General features: G+C 40.6%; 1 protein-coding gene across 2 annotated transcripts in view; it reads right to left on the bottom strand.

Annotated features, from left to right (window-relative positions):
* Positions 1-1,154: 1,154 nt before the first annotated feature.
* ZC3H7A (zinc finger CCCH-type containing 7A) overlaps positions 1,155-22,101 on the bottom strand; it is a 137,800-nt gene continuing 116,853 nt past the window's right edge. For both annotated transcript variants that reach the window (XM_053694453.1, XM_053694454.1), the window contains 5 exons: positions 21,114-21,219; positions 20,891-20,999; positions 20,329-20,450; positions 19,718-19,881; positions 1,155-2,873 (listed from right to left, as the gene is read on the bottom strand). In XM_053694453.1, the coding sequence (XP_053550428.1) occupies positions 2,684-2,873; positions 19,718-19,881; positions 20,329-20,450; positions 20,891-20,999; positions 21,114-21,219 (691 nt within the window). In that variant the 3' untranslated portion in view covers positions 1,155-2,683. The remainder of the gene's footprint in view (positions 2,874-19,717; positions 19,882-20,328; positions 20,451-20,890; positions 21,000-21,113; positions 21,220-22,101) is intronic.

Here is a 22,101-nt window from a genome sequence, read left to right as displayed (position 1 = left end):
ACCCTTTAACCCCTCAGCCAAGTGAAAATACCTTAAGTTTCTTACTGTGAACCTTATATTTCAATTATAAGGTTCACAGTAAGGTGAACATAATATAAATAATCTGCACATCAAATGTATCCTTAACTAAAAAGGATAACTTTGCCTCAAAATGGATTCATATGAGGATTAACTTCTTAAGTGCTGCTGTCCTTCAGTACCTAGAAGGTAAAGGCACTTACCTTAGATCCTGCAGGACAGATAACCACTACTAGGTGTGACAGCCACTCCACTCCCTGACATAGACCTGTAGGAAAAGAAAGAACAGAGTAACCAACTCTGGCTTTTTGCAAATGGGTAGCAAAGTGTTAAAAGTGAAGTAAAGACTACCTTGCCTCCTTTTAACTGCTATAAGCCACCACTACCCTAACTAAAGAGATTTACATGGACACAGCTAGACCCCAATCCTTGCTTGCAGGGAAGAGTACCTATAAAAAGATTAAATATCTTCAGACACCAACTTCGCACATCCTCCATTGACAGAGACAAAGAGAATGACTGGGGATTATGGGTAAGGGAAATTACACTTAAGAGATTTGCTGGGATCTCTTTGCCTCCCCCTGCTGGCCAGGAGTTGAATATCCCACTAGTAATTGGAATGACATCGTGGACTCTCCATGCCATAGGAAAGAAATGAGGTTTACAAGCAGGGCTTTGTCCCTTGAACCCTCCAGTCGGAGGCAAAAAAGAAAGTGAAGATGTCTAAATTATATTACATCGTATGTATGTTTGATGTGGTGACTCAATGTACTCTTAGAAGATTTATCATGTTACATTAGGCTTTACCCACAGCCGCTTGGGTAATGTCCGTTTTACCCGGGTAATCCTACGATTACCCAATATCTGACTTTACCCGCAACATATACATACATACATACACACACATATTCATACATACACACAAACACATATACACACATACATATACATACATACACACATATACATACATACACACATACATATACATACATACACACAAACACATATACACATATACATACATACAAACACACATATACATACATACACACAAACACATACATACATACACACAAACACACATATACATACATACACACAAACACACATATACACCAAGATATGCAGCAATCTGTAATTAAAGCATTGTATTAGTTTATTTAGGCAAAAGCACAATAATACAATTAAACAAATTCAGATGATTAAGTATTTAAAAAAAGATTATTCATATCACTCAAGAGAAAACAACACATGCCTGGAGCAGTAATATACACAGCGCATTATATATTGTTATCTCTAATCTTTCCACATAATTTGGCAATTTATTTAAGAATACTAGTTTTACTGTTATGACACCACTTCTCCCAATCTTGGATATTAGTATAAATGTTATAGTTGATACTTTTAAGAGAAACTGGGCTAAATATGGCGATCAATGTTAAAAATACTGAATTTTATTGATGAGTACAGAATAAAGAAATAATTTTAAAAAAATCAGTAAAACAGATCATAGAAGTTACAAGATTAAGAAACCGTATAATCACGTGCAAAACTATTCAGGTGAGTAACCGTGACAAACTCGCATTCACGTAGCTAAAAGGTGCTAAAAACACAGAAAAAATATAACACTACAACCAGGGATTGTGGGTAACAACATGCAATTCAGCAGGCTAGAGAAGCATTGATGTGCAAATCCTTATATAGCAAATTTACCTATAATTATTTATCCATTAAAACCCAAAATTTATTTACTCGGCTCAAAGTGGTCCTTGGAAATTTTCAAATCACAAACCAATTACAGCTTAAAAGAAAAATAATACTATACACACAAAGGTTTTATAATGATCTGTTACCATTTGATTAATATTCCTTTTGAGTTATATGAATAAAAAAAATAAGCTACGGCAGAATAATCCTTACACAAAATGCAATAAAAGGTTCATGCTTGCTAAAAGCTACAAGAAAAAAGTGTCAACTAGTTATTAGGAAATAATATATTTCTAAAACAAAGCAATCTTACATTCCACGAAAACATTATTATATAATGGTTATCTTTCTCACCACTGGAACGGTAAGCATAATCATACAGCAATCAGCTTGAACAAACTCCTTTGTTATTTCTCTCTTTCAATTCCATTAATAAAGTTTTCCACCAGATATTTATTTTGTAGAAATTATGATTTAAGATATAATTTGTGAGATAATCTTAAAATGGCCAATTTATGTATTTTTTTTATTTTAGCTACATTAGATTGTGTTTTAACCCTGGTACGGCCATTTATTTGTGGGGCCACAATTTAAAATAATTATTTGCTGAAATTATTTTTTTTTAATTGAAATAATTGTAGGACAAAGGTGGTTGTTGTTTTTTTTTTACTATAGTTCATCCCAGATCCAGTCCGAGATGGTGATATTAGGCACTTCTCAATATTCTGTCCCATGTACATTAACATATTGCTGCTAAACAGGTCAACAGCATATAAACTACACCGTGATTATCCGCAGCAGCACCCTCCAAATCTACCATATTCAGCATTGCAGAACCCCTAATATCAAGAGGAACAAAACCAGCTCTTATGACATGGATAGGAGGTCTTCAGTTCTATTTGATTTGTTTTCCTTTTTAATAACCAGGTATTTCTTCCCAAATGTATTTATTCCTTTAATTTAAGTCATTAATCAAAAAACTATATTTTCCAAAGTCATTATCATCTGGGCTTATGAGCAGATCTTTGCGGGCTTTGATGAGCTTCTGACGCAAAACTTGTCTTCTTTCTTCCCATTCCTTAAGTTCAGCCTTTCCATGAGCAAATTTGCACTTTTCTCCTTCGGAACATTTGCCTGATAAGAACCTAATTTGATTGAAAGAGTTAAAATATCAATGTTATGATTGTTGGAAATACTGTTTGAAGACACATTTGCCTTGTTTTTAACTGTATTTGTAAATATTATTATCAACAGAGTAGTACCTGGCCTGCTTTTACTGTAATTTAAAGGGATAGTAAACCCCAAAAAAATATATTTAACTCATTCAAAACTTCTCAATTTAATAAAGTAATTTGTAATTGATACCTTTGTGCAGTTTTCTTTCCTTTTCTTGTAATTTCAATTGAAAAATAAATACTGCGCCAAACCCATTTTCTACTCATTATATGGGGCCTATTATGATGTTCTACCTAAGTTTTTGCTCACACCGCCTCAGAGACCAGTATTAAGAGACTCGGAGTGCAAATGAATCATTCCATGATCATCGCTTGGAGGGGCAGCTTTACATAGACAAATGAGAGGGGCAGACATTTAAGAGAGCAGCGTCTTCCCTGCCTGTGATGTGCATCTGTGCTTCAGATGTTTAATACAGCAGTGAGTGTGAGACCTCTGTTTATTTAAAGGGATAATAAACACCAGAATGTTTGTTGTTTAAAAAGATAGATAACCCCTTTATTACCCATTCCCCAGTTTTGCATAACCAACAGTTATATTACACGTTTTACCTCTGTAATTATCTTGTATCTAAGCTTCTGCTGACTGCCCCCTTATTTCAGTTTTTTTGACAGACTTGCATTTTAGCCAATCAGTGCTCACTCTTAGGTCGCTTCACGTGCATGAGCTCAATGTTATTTATATTAAACACATGAACTAATACCCTCTAGTGGTAAAAATGCATTCAGATTAGAGGCAGTCTTCAAAGTCTAAGAAATTATCATATGAACCTCCTAGGTTTAGCTTTCAACTAAGAATACCAAGAGAACAAAGCAAAATTGGTGATAAAAGTAAATTGGGAAGTTGTTTAAAATTACATGCCCTATTTAAATCATAAAAGTTTTTTTGGACTTGACTGTCCCTTTAAGCTGTCAGGCTCATCTCCCCCTCCCTCTTGCTGTGTTTGCTTTCATGTGGAATCAGACCACTCCCTAATTAAAGGGACACATTGTACACTAGATTTTTCTTTGCATAAATGTTTTGTAGATTATCTATTTATATAGCCTATCTGGGAGTGTTTTTGGGAAAAAAAATAAAATTTATGCTTACCTGATAAATTTCTTTCTTTCTTGACACAGTGAGTCCACGGATCATCAAATCACTATTGGGAATATCACTCCTGGCCAGCAGGAGGCGGCAAAGAGCACCACAGCAAATATCACCTCCCTTCCCTCCAACCCCAGTCATTCGACCGAAGTAAAAAGAGAGAAAGGAAGCAACCAGGTGCAGAGGTGTCTGAGGTTTATAAAACAGACCAGTCTAAATAAAACAGGGCGGGCCGTGGACTCACCGTGTCAAGAAATAAATTTATCAGGTAAGCATAAATTTTGTTTTCTTTCTAATGCCACGGTGAGTCCACGGATCATCTAATTACTATTGGGAATCAATACCCAAGCTAGAGGACACAGATGATAAGGGAGGGACAAGACAGGGAACCTAAACGGAAGAACCTTTCTCCCAAAAGAAGCCTCAGCCGAGGCAAAAGTATCAAATTTATAGAATTTAGAAAAAGTGTGTAGAGAGGACTAAGTTGCAGCCTTGCAAATCAGTTCCACAGAAGATTCATTTTTGAATGCCAAGGAAGAGGAAACAGCCCTCATAGAATGAGCCGTGACAATCTCAGGAGGCTGCTGTCCAGCAGTTTCATAGGCCAAGCAAATGATACTCTTCAGCCACAAGGAAAGAGAAGTAGCCGTAGCTTTCTGACCCTTACGTTTCCCAGAGAAAACAACAGAACCGAAGACTGGCAAAAATCCTTAGTCGCCTGTAAATAGTATTTCAACACACGCACCACATCCAGGTTGTGCAATAGACGCTCCTTATGAGAAGAAGGGTTAGGGCACAAAGAAGGAACAACAATGTCTTGATTCATGTTCCTATCCGAAACCACCTTAGGAAGGAACCCCAACTTAGTAGGCAGAACTACCTTATCCGATTGAAAAACAGAATTTATGTTTACCTGATAAATTACTTTCTCCAACGGTGTGTCCGGTCCACGGCGTCATCCTTACTTGTGGGATATTCTCTTCCCCAACAGGAAATGGCAAAGAGCCCAGCAAAGCTGGTCACATGATCCCTCCTAGGCTCCGCCTACCCCAGTCATTCGACCGACGTTAAGGAGGAATATTTGCATAGGAGAAACCATATGATACCGTGGTGACTGTAGTTAAAGAAAATAAATTATCAGACCTGATTAAAAAACCAGGGCGGGCCGTGGACCGGACACACCGTTGGAGAAAGTAATTTATCAGGTAAACATAAATTCTGTTTTCTCCAACATAGGTGTGTCCGGTCCACGGCGTCATCCTTACTTGTGGGAACCAATACCAAAGCTTTAGGACACGGATGAAGGGAGGGAGCAAATCAGGTCACCTAAATGGAAGGCACCACGGCTTGCAAAACCTTTCTCCCAAAAACAGCCTCAGAAGAAGCAAAAGTATCAAACTTGTAAAATTTGGTAAAAGTGTGCAGTGAAGACCAAGTCGCTGCCCTACATATCTGATCAACAGAAGCCTCGTTCTTGAAGGCCCATGCGGAAGCCACAGCCCTAGTGGAATGAGCTGTGATTCTTTCAGGAGGCTGCCGTCCGGCAGTCTCGTAAGCCAATCTGATGATGCTTTTAATCCAAAAAGAGAGAGAGGTAGAAGTTGCTTTTTGACCTCTCCTTTTACCAGAATAAACAACAAACAAGGAAGATGTTTGTCTAAAATCCTTTGTAGCATCTAAATAGAATTTTAGAGCGCGAACAACATCCAAATTGTGCAACAAACGTTCCTTCTTCGAAACTGGTTTCGGACACAAAGAAGGCACGACTATCTCCTGGTTAATGTTTTTGTTAGAAACAACTTTTGGAAGAAAACCAGGTTTAGTACGTAAAACCACCTTATCTGCATGGAACACCAGATAAGGAGGAGAACACTGCAGAGCAGATAATTCTGAAACTCTTCTAGCAGAAGAAATTGCAACCAAAAACAAAACTTTCCAAGATAATAACTTAATATCAACGGAATGTAAGGGTTCAAACGGAACCCCCTGAAGAACTGAAAGAACTAAGTTGAGACTCCAAGGAGGAGTCAAAGGTTTGTAAACAGGCTTGATTCTAACCAGAGCCTGAACAAAGGCTTGAACATCTGGCACAGCTGCCAGTTTTTTGTGAAGTAACACAGACAAGGCAGAAATCTGTCCCTTCAAGGAACTTGCAGATAATCCTTTCTCCAATCCTTCTTGAAGAAAGGATAGAATCTTAGGAATCTTTACCTTGTCCCAAGGGAATCCTTTAGATTCACACCAACAGATATATTTTTTCCATATTTTGTGGTAAATTTTTCTAGTTACAGGCTTTCTGGCCTGAACAAGAGTATCAATAACAGAATCTGAGAACCCTCGTTTTGATAAGATCAAGCGTTCAATCTCCAAGCAGTCAGCTGGAGTGAGACCAGATTCGGATGTTCGAACGGACCTTGAACAAGAAGGTCTCGTCTCAAAGGTAGCTTCCATGGTGGAGCCGATGACATATTCACCAGATCTGCATACCAAGTCCTGCGTGGCCACGCAGGAGCTATCAAGATCACCGACGCCCTCTCCTGATTGATCCTGGCTACCAGCCTGGGGATGAGAGGAAACGGCGGGAATACATAAGCTAGTTTGAAGGTCCAAGGTGCTACTAGTGCATCTACTAGAGTCGCCTTGGGATCCCTGGATCTGGACCCGTAGCAAGGAACCTTGAAGTTCTGCCGAGAGGCCATCAGATCCATGTCTGGAATGCCCCACAGTTGAGTAATTTGGGCAAAGATTTCCGGATGGAGTTCCCACTCCCCCGGATGTAATGTCTGACGACTCAGAAAATCCGCTTCCCAATTTTCCACTCCTGGGATGTGGATTGCAGACAGGTGGCAGGAGTGAGTCTCCGCCCATTGAATGATTTTGGTCACTTCTTCCATCGCCAGGGAACTCCTTGTTCCCCCCTGATGGTTGATGTACGCAACAGTCGTCATGTTGTCTGATTGAAACCGTATGAACTTGGCCTTTGCTAGCTGAGGCCAAGCCTTGAGAGCATTGAATATCGCTCTCAGTTCCAGAATATTTATCGGTAGAAGAGATTCTTCCCGAGACCAAAGACCCTGAGCTTTCAGGGATCCCCAGACCGCGCCCCAGCCCATCAGACTGGCGTCGGTCGTGACAATGACCCACTCTGGTCTGCGGAAGGTCATCCCTTGTGACAGGTTGTCCAGGGACAGCCACCAACGGAGTGAGTCTCTGGTCCTCTGATTTACTTGTATCTTCGGAGACAAGTCTGTATAGTCCCCATTCCACTGACTGAGCATGCACAGTTGTAATGGTCTTAGATGAATGCGCGCAAAAGGAACTATGTCCATTGCCGCTACCATCAAACCTATTACTTCCATGCACTGCGCTATGGAAGGAAGAGGAACGGAATGAAGTGTTTGACAAGAGTTTAGAAGTTTTGTTTTTCTGGCCTCTGTCAGAAAAATCCTCATTTCTAAGGAGTCTATTATTGTTCCCAAGAAGGGAACCCTTGTCGACGGAGATAGAGAACTCTTTTCCACGTTCACTTTCCATCCGTGAGATCTGAGAAAGGCCAGGACTATGTCCGTGTGAGCCTTTGCTTGAGGAAGGGACGACGTTTGAATCAGAATGTCGTCCAAGTAAGGTACTACTGCAATGCCCCTTGGTCTTAGCACCGCTAGAAGGGACCCTAGTACCTTTGTGAAAATCCTTGGAGCAGTGGCTAATCCGAAAGGAAGCGCCACAAACTGGTAATGCTTGTCCAGGAATGCGAACCTTAGGAACCGATGATGTTCCTTGTGGATAGGAATATGTAGATACGCATCCTTTAAATCCACCGTGGTCATGAATTGACCTTCCTGGATGGAAGGAAGAATTGTTCGAATGGTTTCCATTTTGAACGATGGAACCTTGAGAAACTTGTTTAAGATCTTGAGATCTAAGATTGGTCTGAACGTTCCCTCTTTTTTGGGAACTATGAACAGATTGGAGTAGAACCCCATCCCTTGTTCTCCTAATGGAACAGGATGAATCACTCCCATTTTTAACAGGTCTTCTACACAATGTAAGAATGCCTGTCTCTTTATGTGGTCTGAAGACAATTGAGACCTGTGGAACCTCCCCCTTGGGGGAAGCCCCTTGAATTCCAGAAGATAACCTTGGGAGACTATTTCTAGTGCCCAAGGATCCAGAACATCTCTTGCCCAAGCCTGAGCGAAGAGAGAGAGTCTGCCCCCCACCAGATCCGGTCCCGGATCGGGGGCCAACATTTCATGCTGTCTTGGTAGCAGTGGCAGGTTTCTTGGCCTGCTTTCCCTTGTTCCAGCCTTGCATTGGTCTCCAGGCTGGCTTGGCTTGAGAAGTATTACCCTCTTGCTTAGAGGACGTAGCACTTGGGGCTGGTCCGTTTCTACGAAAGGGACGAAAATTAGGTTTATTTTTGGCCTTGAAAGACCTATCCTGAGGAAGGGCGTGGCCCTTACCCCCAGTGATATCAGAGATAATCTCTTTCAAGTCAGGGCCAAACAGCGTTTTCCCCTTGAAAGGAATGTTAAGGAGTTTGTTCTTGGAAGACGCATCCGCTGACCAAGATTTCAACCAAAGCGCTCTACGCGCCACAATAGCAAACCCAGAATTCTTCGCCGCTAACCTAGCCAATTGCAAAGTGGCGTCTAGGGTGAAAGAATTAGCCAATTTGAGAGCACGGATTCTGTCCATAATCTCCTCATAAGGAGGAGAATCACTATCGATCGCCTTTACTAGCTCATCGAACCAGAAACACGCGGCTGTAGTGACAGGGACAATGCATGAAATTGGTTGTAGAAGGTAACCTTGCTGAACAAACATCTTTTTAAGCAAACCTTCTAATTTTTTATCCATAGGATCTTTGAAAGCACAACTATCTTCTATGGGTATAGTGGTGCGTTTGTTTAAAGTAGAAACCGCTCCCTCGACCTTGGGGACAGTCTGCCATAAGTCCTTTCTAGGGTCGACCATAGGAAACAATTTTTTAAATATGGGGGGAGGGACGAAAGGTATACCGGGCCTTTCCCATTCTTTATTTACAATGTCCGCCACCCGCTTGGGTATAGGAAAAGCTTCTGGGAGCCCCGGGACCTCTAGGAACTTGTCCATTTTACATAGTTTCTCTGGGATGATCAAATTCTCACAATCATCCAGAGTGGATAATACCTCCTTAAGCAGAGCGCGGAGATGTTCCAACTTAAATTTAAATGTAATCACATCGGGTTCAGCTTGTTGAGAAATTTTCCCTGAATCTGAAATTTCTCCCTCAGACAAAACCTCCCTGGCCCCCTCAGACTGGTGTAGGGGCATTTCAGAACCATTATCATCAGCGTCCTCATGCTCTTCAGTATCTAAAACAGAGCAGTCGCGCTTACGCTGATAAGTGGGCATTTTGGCTAAAATGTTTTTGATAGAATTATCCATTACAGCCGTTAATTGTTGCATAGTAAGGAGTATTGGCGCGCTAGATGTACTAGGGGCCTCCTGAGTGGGCAAGACTCGTGTAGACGAAGGAGGGAATGATGCAGTACCATGCTTACTCCCCTCACTTGAGGAATCATCTTGGGCATCATTTTCAGTGTCACATAAATCACATTTATTTAAATGAGAAGGAACCTTGGCTTCCCCACATTCAGAACACTGTCTATCTGGTAGTTCAGACATGTTAAACAGGCATAAACTTGATAACAAAGTACAAAAAACGTTTTAAAATAAAACCGTTACTGTCACTTTAAATTTTAAACTGAACACACTTTATTACTGCAATTGCGAAAAAGTATGAAGGAATTGTTCAAAATTCACCAAAATTTCACCACAGTGTCTTAAAGCCTTAAAAGTATTGCACACCAAATTTGGAAGCTTTAACCCTTAAAATAACGGAACCGGAGCCGTTTTTAACTTTAACCCCTTTACAGTCCCTGGTATCTGCTTTGCTGAGACCCAACCAAGCCCAAAGGGGAATACGATACCAAATGACGCCTTCAGAAAGTCTTTTCTATGTATCAGAGCTCCTCACACATGCGACTGCATGTCATGCTTCTCAAAAACAAGTGCGCAATACCGGCGCGAAAATGAGGCTCTGCCTATGATTAGGGAAAGCCCCTAGAGAATAAGGTGTCTAAAACAGTGCCTGCCGATATTATTTAACAAAAATACCCAGATTAAATGATTCCTCAAGGCTAAATATGTGTAATATATGAATCGATTTAGCCCAGAAAATGTCTACAGTCTTAATAAGCCCTTGTGAAGCCCTTATTTAATGTCTGAATAAAAATGGCTTACCGGATCCCATAGGGAAAATGACAGCTTCCAGCATTACATCGTCTTGTTAGAATGTGTCATACCTCAAGCAGCAAAAGACTGCTCACTGTTCCCCCAACTGAAGTTAATTCCTCTCAACAGTCCTGTGTGGAACAGCCATGGATTTTAGTAACGGTTGCTAAAATCATTTTCCTCATACAAACAGAAATCTTCATCTCTTTTCTGTTTCAGAGTAAATAGTACATACCAGCACTATTTTAAAATAACAAACTCTTGATTGAATAATAAAAAACTACAGTTAAACACTAAAAAACTCTAAGCCATCTCCGTGGAGATGTTGCCTGTACAACGGCAAAGAGAATGACTGGGGTAGGCGGAGCCTAGGAGGGATCATGTGACCAGCTTTGCTGGGCTCTTTGCCATTTCCTGTTGGGGAAGAGAATATCCCACAAGTAAGGATGACGCCGTGGACCGGACACACCTATGCTGGAGAAACTAAGATAAGGTCGTTCACACTGCAACACCGTGAGTTCTGAAACTCTGCGGGCAGAAGAAATTGCAACAAGAAACAAAACATTCCAAGATAATAACTTAATATCTAAGGAATGCATAGGCTCAAACGGAGCCTGTTGAAGAACTTGAGGAACAGGGTTAAGACTCCAGGGAGGAGTAACAGGTTTGAACACAGGCCTGATTCTGACCAAGGCCTGACAGAAAGATTGCACGTCTGGTACATCCGCCAGACGTTTATGCAACAAAATAAACATGGCAGATATTTGACCCTTCAAAGTACTCGCAGATAAACCCTTCTCCAGACCGTCCTGGAGAAAGGACAAAATTCTAGGAATCCGAACTCTACTCCAAGAGTAGCCTCTGGATTCACACCAATGCAAATATTCCCGCCATATCTTATGGTAGATCTTTCTAGTCACAAGCTTACAAGCCTGAATCATGGTCTCAATGACCGACTCAGAAAAGCCACGCTTAGATAAAATTAAGCGTTCAATCTCCAAACAGTCAGCTTCAGAGAAACTAGATTTGGGTGAAGGAACGGCCTTTGAAGTAAAAGGTCATTCCGCAATGGAAGTCACCAGGTCTGCATACCAGATCCTGCAACGCCCTCTTCTGTTTGAGTCGAGCAATGACCCAAGGAAGGAGAGCGAATGGAGGAAATAGGTATGCTAGACTGAAATTCCAAGGGACAGCCAGAGCATCTATCAGTAACGCCTGAGGATCCCTCGACCTCGACCCGTATCTCGGGAGATTGGCATGAGATGCCATGAGATCCAGTTCCTGCTGTCCCCATTTGAGAATCAAGCTGGAAAACACTTCTGGATGGAGTTCCCACTCCCCCGGGTGAAAGGTTTGTATGCTCAGAAAATCTGCTTCCCAATTGTCCACTCCTGGAATGTGGATCTCAGATAGAGAGCAGTTGTAGGTCTCCGCCCACTGAATAATCTTGGCTACTTCTATCATGGCCAAGGACCTCCGAGTTCCTCCCTGATGATTGATGTAAGCCACTGAAGCTATGTTGTGCGACTAGAACCTGATAAACCGGGCAGAAGCTGAGGCCAGGCCAGAAGAGCATTGAAGATTGCCCTCAGCTCTAGGATGTTTATGGGGAGAACAGACTCCTCCCGAGTCCATGTCCCCTGATCCTTTAGAGAGCTCCTACTGCTCCCGACCCCAACAGGCTGGCATCCGTTGTCACAATCACCCAGGTGGGTCTGCGGAAGCAGGTTCTCTGGGAGAGATGTTCCTGAGACAACCACCAAAGAAGAGAATCTCTTGTCTCCTGATCCAGATGTAATCAGATCTGCATAATCCCCGTTCCACTGTCTGAGCATGCATAACTGCAGAGGCCTGAGGTGGAAACGGGCAAAAGGAATGATGTCCATGGCAGCCACCATTAGACCGATTACCTCCACACATTGAGCCACTGACGGCCGAGGAGAGGACTGAAGTGCCCGACAAGAATCTAAGATCTTTGATTTTCTGACCTCTGTCAGAAATATTTTTATCGATAGGGAATCTTTTATGGTTCCAAAGAACACTACCCTTGTTGCTGGAATTAGAAAACTTTCCCAAATTTACCTTTCATCCGTGAGAGCGCAGGAAGGATAACAACATCTCCGTGTGGGAGTTCGATTGATGAAAGGATGGCGCCTGAACCAGAATGTCATCCAGATAAGGCACCACTTCAATGCCCCGCAACCGGAGCACCACCAACAGAGATCTCAAGACTTTTGAAAAAATTCTAGGCGCTGTAGCAAGGCCGAAAGGAAGAGTCACAAACTGGAAGTGTTTGTCTAGAAAAGCGAACCTCAGAAACTTGATGATCCCTGTGGATGGGAACATGCAGGTTTGCATCCTTTAAATCTACTGTTGTCATGAATTGACCCTCTTGAACCAAGGAAAGAATGGAACGAATAATTTCCATCTTGAAGGACGGTATTCTGAGAAACTTGCTCAAACTTTTGAGATCTAGAATTGGTCTGAAAGGTCCCTCTTTTTTGGAAACCACGAACAGATTGGAGTAAAATCCCAGACCCTGATCCTGCATTGAAACAGGAACTAGGTCGGAAAGGTCTCGAACACAGCGTAAGAACGCCTCTCTCTTTATCTGGTCTACAGATAATCTTGAGAGCAGAAACCTGCCCCCAGGAGAAAAGGTCTTGAACTCTATGTATCCCTGGGACACGATACCACTGCCCAGGGATCCTGAACATCCCGAACCCAAGCCTGAACAAAGAAGGAAAGTCTGCTCCCCACAAGATCCGGTCCCGGATCGGGGGCAAACCCTTCATTCTGACTTTGAGTCAGTAGCGGGCTTCTTAGATTGCTTTCCCTTGTTCCATGACTGGTTGAACCTCCAGGAAGGCTTGGACTGTTCCTGCTTTGTAGAGGGAGAGGAAGGCTTACCCTTGAAGTTTCGAAAGGAACGACAATTACTCTGACGTCCCTTCTGTTTATTCCTCTTATCCTGAGGGAGGAAATTACCCTTTCCTCCTGTAATGTCAGAAATAATCTCAGCCAAGCCCGGTCCAAACAAGGTCTTACCCTTGTAGGGAATCGCCAAAAGTTTAGATTTAGACGACACATCCGCAGACCAGGATTTCAACCATAAGGCTCTGCGGGCCTGTACGGCGAACCCAGAAATTTTTGCTCCCAGCTTGATAACCTGTAGGGAAGCATCCGTAATAAAAAAAAATTGGCCAACTTAAGGGCCTTGATCCTATCCTGCATATCTTCAAGGGGGGGGTGTCTGTCTGAATAGAATCAGACAACGCATCAAACCAGTATGCTGCCGCACTAGTGACCGTAGCAATACACACCGCAGGTTGCCATTGTAACTCCTGGTGAACATACGTTTTCTTGAGCAATCCCTCCAACTTCTTATCCAGAGGATCCTTAAAAGAACAACCATCCTCTATGGGAATAGTGGTTCTCTTAGCCAAAGTGGAAATTGCCCCTTCCACCTTGGGGACCGTCTGCCAAGACTCCTTGATAGAGTCAGCAATAGGAAACATCTTTTTAAAAATAGGAGATGAAGAAAAAAGGATACCAGGTCTCTCCCATTCCTTAGCAATAATCTCTGTAGCCCTATCCGGCACATGGAAAACCTCCACCATGGTAGGTACATCAAAATACTTGTTTAGCTTGCTAGACTTCTTAGGATTGACCACGACCGTAGCGTCGGAGTCGTCCAAGGTATCCAAAACCTCCTTAAGTAACAAACGGAGGTGTTCTAGCTTAAACCTGAAGGATACAACTTCAGCATCAGAAGAAGGGGTAACACTGTCTGAGTCTGAGATTTCCCCCTCAGATGCCACCAAAGCATCTTCCTCCTCAGATTTCTGGCAAGGGACATTCGGAACAGCCATGACTATGTCAGACATCTTACTCCCTAAATCCTTAGATTTCCTCTTGCGCTTTCCCTGCAGCATGGGAAAAGCAGACAAAGCATCAGTTAGCGATATCTTGCAATTAAACTCTAACCTGAGTTTGTGAGGAAGTGCAGGGCACTGCATGTGTGGACGATAAAATTTGGGACATTTGAAGAGAAAGCTGCGGCATATCTTGAACGTTAGCAGGAGACCCCTGAACAGCATCCTCTTTAGACAATGCTGGCTCAGATTCAAACAGTTTATCCCTGTAATTCAATGTTCTCTCAATACATAAAGAACCGAAAGGGATTGGTGGTTCCACATTAGCATCAAAACATAAAGCACAAGTAACATTCTGCAGGGCCTCTTGGTCCATCTTTACCCAAAATTAATTCAAATAAAAAAAAAAAAAAAAACTTTATTTGTCTTTAAAATTGTATCACAAAAAAACGGTACTGTCCCTTTAAATTTTAAAACTGTAACTTTTTATTTATGTCACAAAAAAATAACTCCCCTGACAGCCTCTACACCTCAGCCAGCTCTGCTGAGGTGCCTACCTGTCCTGCAGACCGCCGGAGAAAAGAACTGTCCCCTCAGTAATTGGAAATATCCGGACTCAAACAGAACTGCTCCGCACTGTATCCGGTAACCGCTTAGATGAAAAAACGTAACCGCAACTAGAAGGGAAACCTCTAAACTCCGGAAATGACTAGGGAAGAAAAAGCACGCAAATTATTTGCCGCTTCTAGAACAGACCCGCCCATCGTGGGCGTCACCACCAGAACCTCCCGGCCAGCATTAACTACTAAGTAAAGCTGCAGAAAGTATAACCACCGTAACTGTAATAATAAAAAAGAACATCATAGTCCGTTCTCCTCGTCCCCAGTGCCTGCACCAACTGCCTCCCATTGTACTATAACCTCCAATAGGAAAAATTAGTCTAATGTCCCCACAGATTAACTGTTTAAAGTGGCAATATTTTTCTGTAATGCCTGCTAAAAAAATAAACTTAGCACTTACCCTCCACGAAAACTGCCCACTAGGTTTGAGAGGCATTCTCCCTCACATGGACCTGTGGAAAAAGTTAAAGACTGAGTGATCTCCCTCAGGCTTTCAAGGTAGGGCAGCAATAAACATTTTTGGGAGGTGCAGTGAGGATTATAAAACACAAGTTCCCAATTGCTTAAAAGCCACCACTGCTCTACTGAAGAGACTGACATGGACTACGGCTACACCCCAAGAAAAAAGCAGAACAAACTTGTACTGCTAGAAAAATAAAATCTTGATTGAAGAATCTTCTCCCAGACACCTAAACTTTACCACCTCCTTGCTCTTAACGTAGGCAAAGAGAATGACTGGGGTTGGAGGGAAGGGAGGTGATATTTAACAGCTTTGCTGTGGTGCTCTTTGCCTCCTCCTGCTGGCCAGGAGTGATATTTCCAATAGTAATTAGATGATCCATAGACTCACCGTGTCATTAAAAAGAAATATTGTTTTGGTTATTTTTAAATAACATTGCGCTGGTTTTCAGACTCCTAACCAAGCCCCAACGTTTTAGGAGAATACTGATGTATACCTACCCCAGCTTGCACCTGTTTGTGAAAAAAATTTCATATGCAGAGGAAGGGGGAGGGTCTGCTTTTTATGCTATAGAACCACTTTCAGTGGGTGTTCCAGCTAACCTTTTCAACAGAGCTAAACTGGGATCTTCTAAATAAGTTTTAAAACGGTTTTATACTGGATTTTAAGATCAGTATATGTGCACATTCTTTATAGAAGTGTCTATTACATGCAGGTATATGGCAATTGGTGTATACTGTCCCTTTAAGGAAACACAGCAAGAGGGAGGGGGAGATGAGCATGACAGCTTAAATAAACAGAGGTCTCACACTCAGCGCTGTATTAAAGGGACAGTATACACTTATTTTCATATAACTGCATGTAATAGACACTACTATAAAGAATAGGATACACAAATATTGATATAAAAATCCAGTATAAAACTGTTTAAAAACTTACTTAGAAGCTCTCAGTTTAGCTCTGTTGAAAAGGTAGCTGGAAAGCCCACTGCAAGTGGCAAGTAAGACACTCCCCCCTCCCCCTTCTTTTGCATATGAAAAGACCCTTTACACAAACAGGAGCAAGCTGGAGTAGGTAGCTGATGGTATTCTCCTAAAACTTTGGGGCTTGGTTAGGAATCTGAAAATCAGAGCAATGTTATTTAAAAATAAGCAAAACCATACTTTAAAAAAAAAAAACCTTTATGGGCTATATAAATAGATAATCTACAAAAAATGTATGCAAAGAAAAAATGAGTGTATAATGTCCCTTTAAACAGCCGAAGCACAGATGCACTTTATCACAGGCAGGGAAAAGTTGCAACATGCACGCAGCTCTCCTTAGTGCAGGGCTGAACTGGGACAGAAGCTGTAAGTCTTGCACAGCTCCCAGCCAACGTTATTTTACTCTGCTCCAGAGCACTTTCCTTTGCTAAACTTGCAACCTGGAGCACAAGCAATAGAACACTGGTTTATATTCCGTCTCCTCCTCTCATTTGCCTGTGTGAAGCTGCCCCTTCAAGCGATGCTCATCAATCTGCTACAGATGAATAAGCCGTGAACAGCTGTGTATGAACACCAGTACTGAGCATGTGATGTTGAATGAATTCAATATTAAAATTAAAGGCGCTTTGCCACTGGATAGGGGTCGGATGCTGGATTTACATAAACCATGCCTCATTTTATGGGCGGTCAATATCACTCATTTCATGATAATTTAATCTTTAAAGGTAAGGTATGTAAAAGCTTTGTTTAAAAAAATAAATGTTGTATTTGATTGTATTTATAACAGTCATTATAACAATATATATTTAAATTAGGTTCAAATGGGAATCAATTTCGAACCCTTTAACATTGAAACCCGTAGTGTTCCTACTCCCCCAAGACAGGCTGAAGTGCATTCTATGGAACACAAAACACCCACACCACAACATGCTGCACAGTGCTTTGCTGTAGGAGCTTAGCTGTATCTATTCCTAACTGGCCACGGCAAAGGAAACAAGATAAACATTCAAGAGGATGTTCAAAGGGTGTGTCCTGGGTCTGCACAACAATGCATAATTATTTATAGTTATAAATGCTTTAAAACATTAATTTTGTAATGCAGTGAATGTCTGATGTATAAATAAAATATGACTTTAATGAGGTTGTGTTTAGTCTGCAGTTTCCACAAGATAAATCATGAAAGGATTTCACCAGATTAAGGTAATCAATGTTTTTTCTCACTTTAAACACTTGTAAAATTGCTTTAATGAGGCCCTATTCAGTGGACACACCACCAGGATGATTTTACTGAACTGCTTTATTTAGAAAATGATTTAAAAGTCAAATTCAGCAAAAAATACAAAGTGGAAAGTTGTGGGTTGTCCAATTAGGAGTCAACTAGTCCAGCTGACATGTTTCGGCTTGCGCCGTTATCAAAGCTGTCGGCAATGGAGGCTCACCCCCCGCCTTTTAAAACAAGTAAATGACTCCTATTGGACAATCAAAAATGGACAAAATGTTAACCATTTCAATACTACTACATTTTCACATAGATTGAGTTTAAGACTTCTACTATGATTAACAATTTGATATATATATATATATATATATAGACCTGCTATTATATGGCTACTGCACAAAATAATTCAAGCCATTCATAGCTATGAAATAAGGAATGAAAATTGTAAGACTATGTTCTTGAAAGGGCATGTTGCTACATATTCACCTAAATCATGTTAAAAAAACTCTACTGTGACTAACATATTCTATTAGTATATATACTTGCTGTTATATAGCAATGTTACACAGTGTGATAAATTTAGGCCAATAAGGAATACAGGGTTATAAAACTAGCTGATCAATAACTAGGCATATACTAATAAATGATTATAAGATGAGGTATAATGAAAATAATAATAATCTATTGTGTACCTGACAACTGTATCCCTGGGAATAACTGTTATACATTTTCATATCAATAACAACTCCATATAGTCAGTCCTACACTAGAGGGTAGAGAGCACTACCAAAAAAAAAAATTGCTATATAACCGCAAGTATATATACTAATATAATATGTTAGTCATAGTAAAGGTTTTTTAACATGATTCAGGTGAATATGTAGCAACATGCCCTTTCAAGAACATATAGTCTTACAATTTTGCATTCCTTATTTCATAGCTATGAATGGCTTTAATTATTTTGTGCAGTAGCCATATAATAGCAGGTGTGTATATATATATATAATTGTTAATCATAGTAGAAGTCTTAAACTTAATCTATGTGAAAATGTAGTAGTATTGAAATGGTTAACATTTTGCCCATTTTTGTTTGTCCAATAGGAGTCATTTACTACAACCCACAACTTTCCACTTCGTGTTTTTTTTTGCTGAATTTGACTTATATAAAGCAGATTGCTAATTTTACTCCAGTCGGTGCTCTGCTTCTTCTTTGATATGCACCATTTCGGATCTGACCTTCCTAGCGTGCAGCATGGCCTCTGAAGAGGAATTCCCCCAGCAATTTTCCCTGAGCCTAGCAGCTGGCCTGACTGTCTGTATTATCACCCAATACGGATGCAGTTTGTGGACAACACCCCCTAGTAAGTGATGTCTGAGGAGGGAGCCTATTGGATGGTCGGAGGTTTCCGAATACCAACACAGACGGCGAGGAGAGATGCAATGCTGCTCCAGCAGCGTTCCTTGTAAAAAGTGCGACCGGACTCTGTTCTTCTCCCTAGGACCGGACTGTTCACAGGATTGGGGGTAAGAATCATTTTGTATCGCTTTGTCGACTACAGATCCTGTATATTTGACTTTGGGATTTTGCTCCATACCACTGTATTGGGTTTGTAACGGCCATCATTGATCAGGATCATTAATAGCAGTACTATTTGCATCTATATTTAGCTGGGCACACTACGTATAAAGGGGAGATACTCTCTTTGTTTATCTGATTTTACTGAACACCTGGCTAATATTTAAACCAATATTCAGCTAATATTAGCTCTTTTTTTAATATTTGTTACCTGAAGTATTATTAATTGAACTTATGACATTATGCAATTCATTTTTGCTTTGGATAGCTTAAGTAACATATTGCAAAGTATTACACTCCCCCTAAGAAGAATTTTCTGTGGTTAACACAAGTGCCGTTTCCTTGTCCCTTGTATTAACCCGTTACGTGTGCATGTGTCACAATTAGATCTTCCTTGTGTATACTCAAGTACATCTGTCGGCCTTCCTTCCTCGCTTATATACTGTATGCTACCCCCTGTCCCTTCTGCAAACTCGTTCCCACTTGGCGTTTATTTGCACGTCCTCACAAGCTGCGCTACCACACTGATTATATTTGCCATCATTTATGCACATGGTTTTAGATTGCACATTCATTTTACTCTTTTACACACATATAAACGGCTCTTAGCAATATGTCTGTAAAGCATAAAGACCGATTTCAGATCTTGGTAGCTTACCTTTCACACACAGCAAAATGCCCTGTCGGGAAGCGATGTTGCCAGATGTTCTGATCATCTTCACAATGGAATACTTTTTCTTTATGTTTGTCTGAAGAGATGTGCGCCTTCCATTGCCGCTCACTGTTGCAATTTTTACCACAGAGCCAGCAGTGGAAATCAACCTGGAGATTAAGCAGTTAATAATCATTTTTTTATGTTTTATTAATCGGGACAAAACAATTTGGATGCTGCTTAAAATATCAAGGGCTAGGTTAATAGTGGAGCGCTAAATATTGCTTTAGCAAAATCGATATTTGCGCTCCACTGAGTAATACCAGCACACGCTAATGTGCGCTGGTATTACAAGTTTACAGCTACCATTTGCATTGCTGGGAAGCCCTTTGCGATGGTTAAATACACAGCAGAGCAGGGTCGTTTGTAATTTTTGTACGTTGTAATTTTTTGACTACCATTGTATTTTTTACTACAATGGTCCTATAAGTACACACAACATACAGGGCACGTCCTTGTCGTTAAAGGGTTAATAACAAACTGCACGTCAAGGACAAATTATGTGATAACATAAGGATAATGACAAGTACAGAGCAAGAGAATAAAAAGATACTTACAGATGGCTCGGCATAGTCAGTGGGCAGGTGAATTTGCTTGTTCACATGTGCAGATGCCTCATCACCTTTCTCTACCCGCTCGTCCTTCAGTAATTTCTCATAAAGTTGCTCCAAATCCTGAACTGTTAACAGACGACAGTTATTTATATGCAAGTGCACTTCATCAAGATCAAGTCATCCAAAGATGAATTATATTAAATATTAGAGATCTGTATTCTTTGTATTCTTTATACACAAATGCTGAAAATGTCCGATATTTTCTTGTGAACGTGCAACACACTAAGATCTGTATTTGAACAGATCTGTGTGTCGCATTTGTACAGGAAGAAATCCAGCTCAGAAAAAGCCAAATACCGCTGGCGGTACAACCAATGCACATCTCTATTAAATAATAAATTATATTATGATCATTAATATATAATAATAATCCCGGTGTAACTGTTTGGTGACACCCTTAACATCATTCTTTTTTCCCCTTGAATTTATAACATTCTTAGTAAAAATGACAATAATTAAAATAATTTTAAAGCTCAAATAAAGACAAAACATTTTATTTCCTTACTCCCAGTTTCTTTCATATAGGTCCACATAGTCTTTTCTTCTGGGCTGTGAGCAAACGAGCAGTTTCCGATATACTGACATTTTTTTCCACTTACAATATGATTACACATCTGTGAAAAATAGAAATATTCATTTATGAAAGAGAAGCCCAATTTAATGGGAAAAAAGTGCTACTTCCCAGCTGTAAGAATATTTGATCTAGAGGCTGAGAACATGATTAGTACCTCAAAATGCACAGGAATTGGCTTCTTGGTTGGGAAAGGTCGGATGGATATCCATTTCTTACGTTCATTGGACATGACTAATACTACCCGCCGTTCTTTTGTCCATCTAAGAGAGAAGAAACTTTGTTATTGCAACATTTAAAGGGGCACTAAACACAATTTTTTTCATTCATGATTCAGATAGAGCAGCGATTTTAAGCAACTTTCTAATTTACTCCTATTATGATTTTTTTATTTGTTCTCTTGCTAACTTTATTTGAAAAAGAAGGAATGTAAGAGTAGGAGCTGTCCCATTTTTGGTTCAGCACCTGGATAGAAATTGCTGATTGGTGGCTACATTTAGAAAGAGAGAGTGTACTATAAAAAAATGTTACCCCTTAATTGGTTTCAAATGACTTGTTGTAACAGCTGTAGAGTTTAAAGCATATGGAAAATAGCTCCTTTATATTTATTTTTGTATTCCACAACACATTAAAAACTCTTTTAGGAAGAACAGATCTTGTTTGTGTATCACTCTATATAAACACAAAGGCTTTAAAAAAATAGTACCTCTCTAATAGTGGTAAAGGGGGTAAGCTGTGGGATGCCTGGTTGTACAAAAAGATGAACCAATTAATTGTAATCCGAGCACAAAAATGTAAATGCTACACATTCGGCACAAGTGAGTGCTCCATAACACAAGTTGTAGCTAGGACAAGTACAGACTAATGATGGTGATCCGCTGCATAACTAGGCACCAGGGAAGGTTCTCGCCATTAAAGGGCCATTAAACATTAAAGGACCAGTCAACACTCCATGATATAAGCATACATGTGTGCACAGTTATAAATAATAATTTAGAGCTGTACTTGGTTAAAATGCACCTCATAATCATTGAAAACGATAGTTTTGAAAATCTTTTTGCTTTCCCTGCCCTCCCAGGTCATGTGGGTAATGTAGCCTAATGGAAATTGCATATATGCATGTTCGTCCGCAAGTGGTGACGTCA

This window comes from Bombina bombina, chromosome 11 (genome assembly GCF_027579735.1).
Source record: "Bombina bombina isolate aBomBom1 chromosome 11, aBomBom1.pri, whole genome shotgun sequence".
Taxonomy (NCBI): domain Eukaryota; kingdom Metazoa; phylum Chordata; class Amphibia; order Anura; family Bombinatoridae; genus Bombina; species Bombina bombina.
Note: the sequence above shows the minus strand (reverse complement) of the source record. Positions and strands in the feature narration are given on the sequence as shown.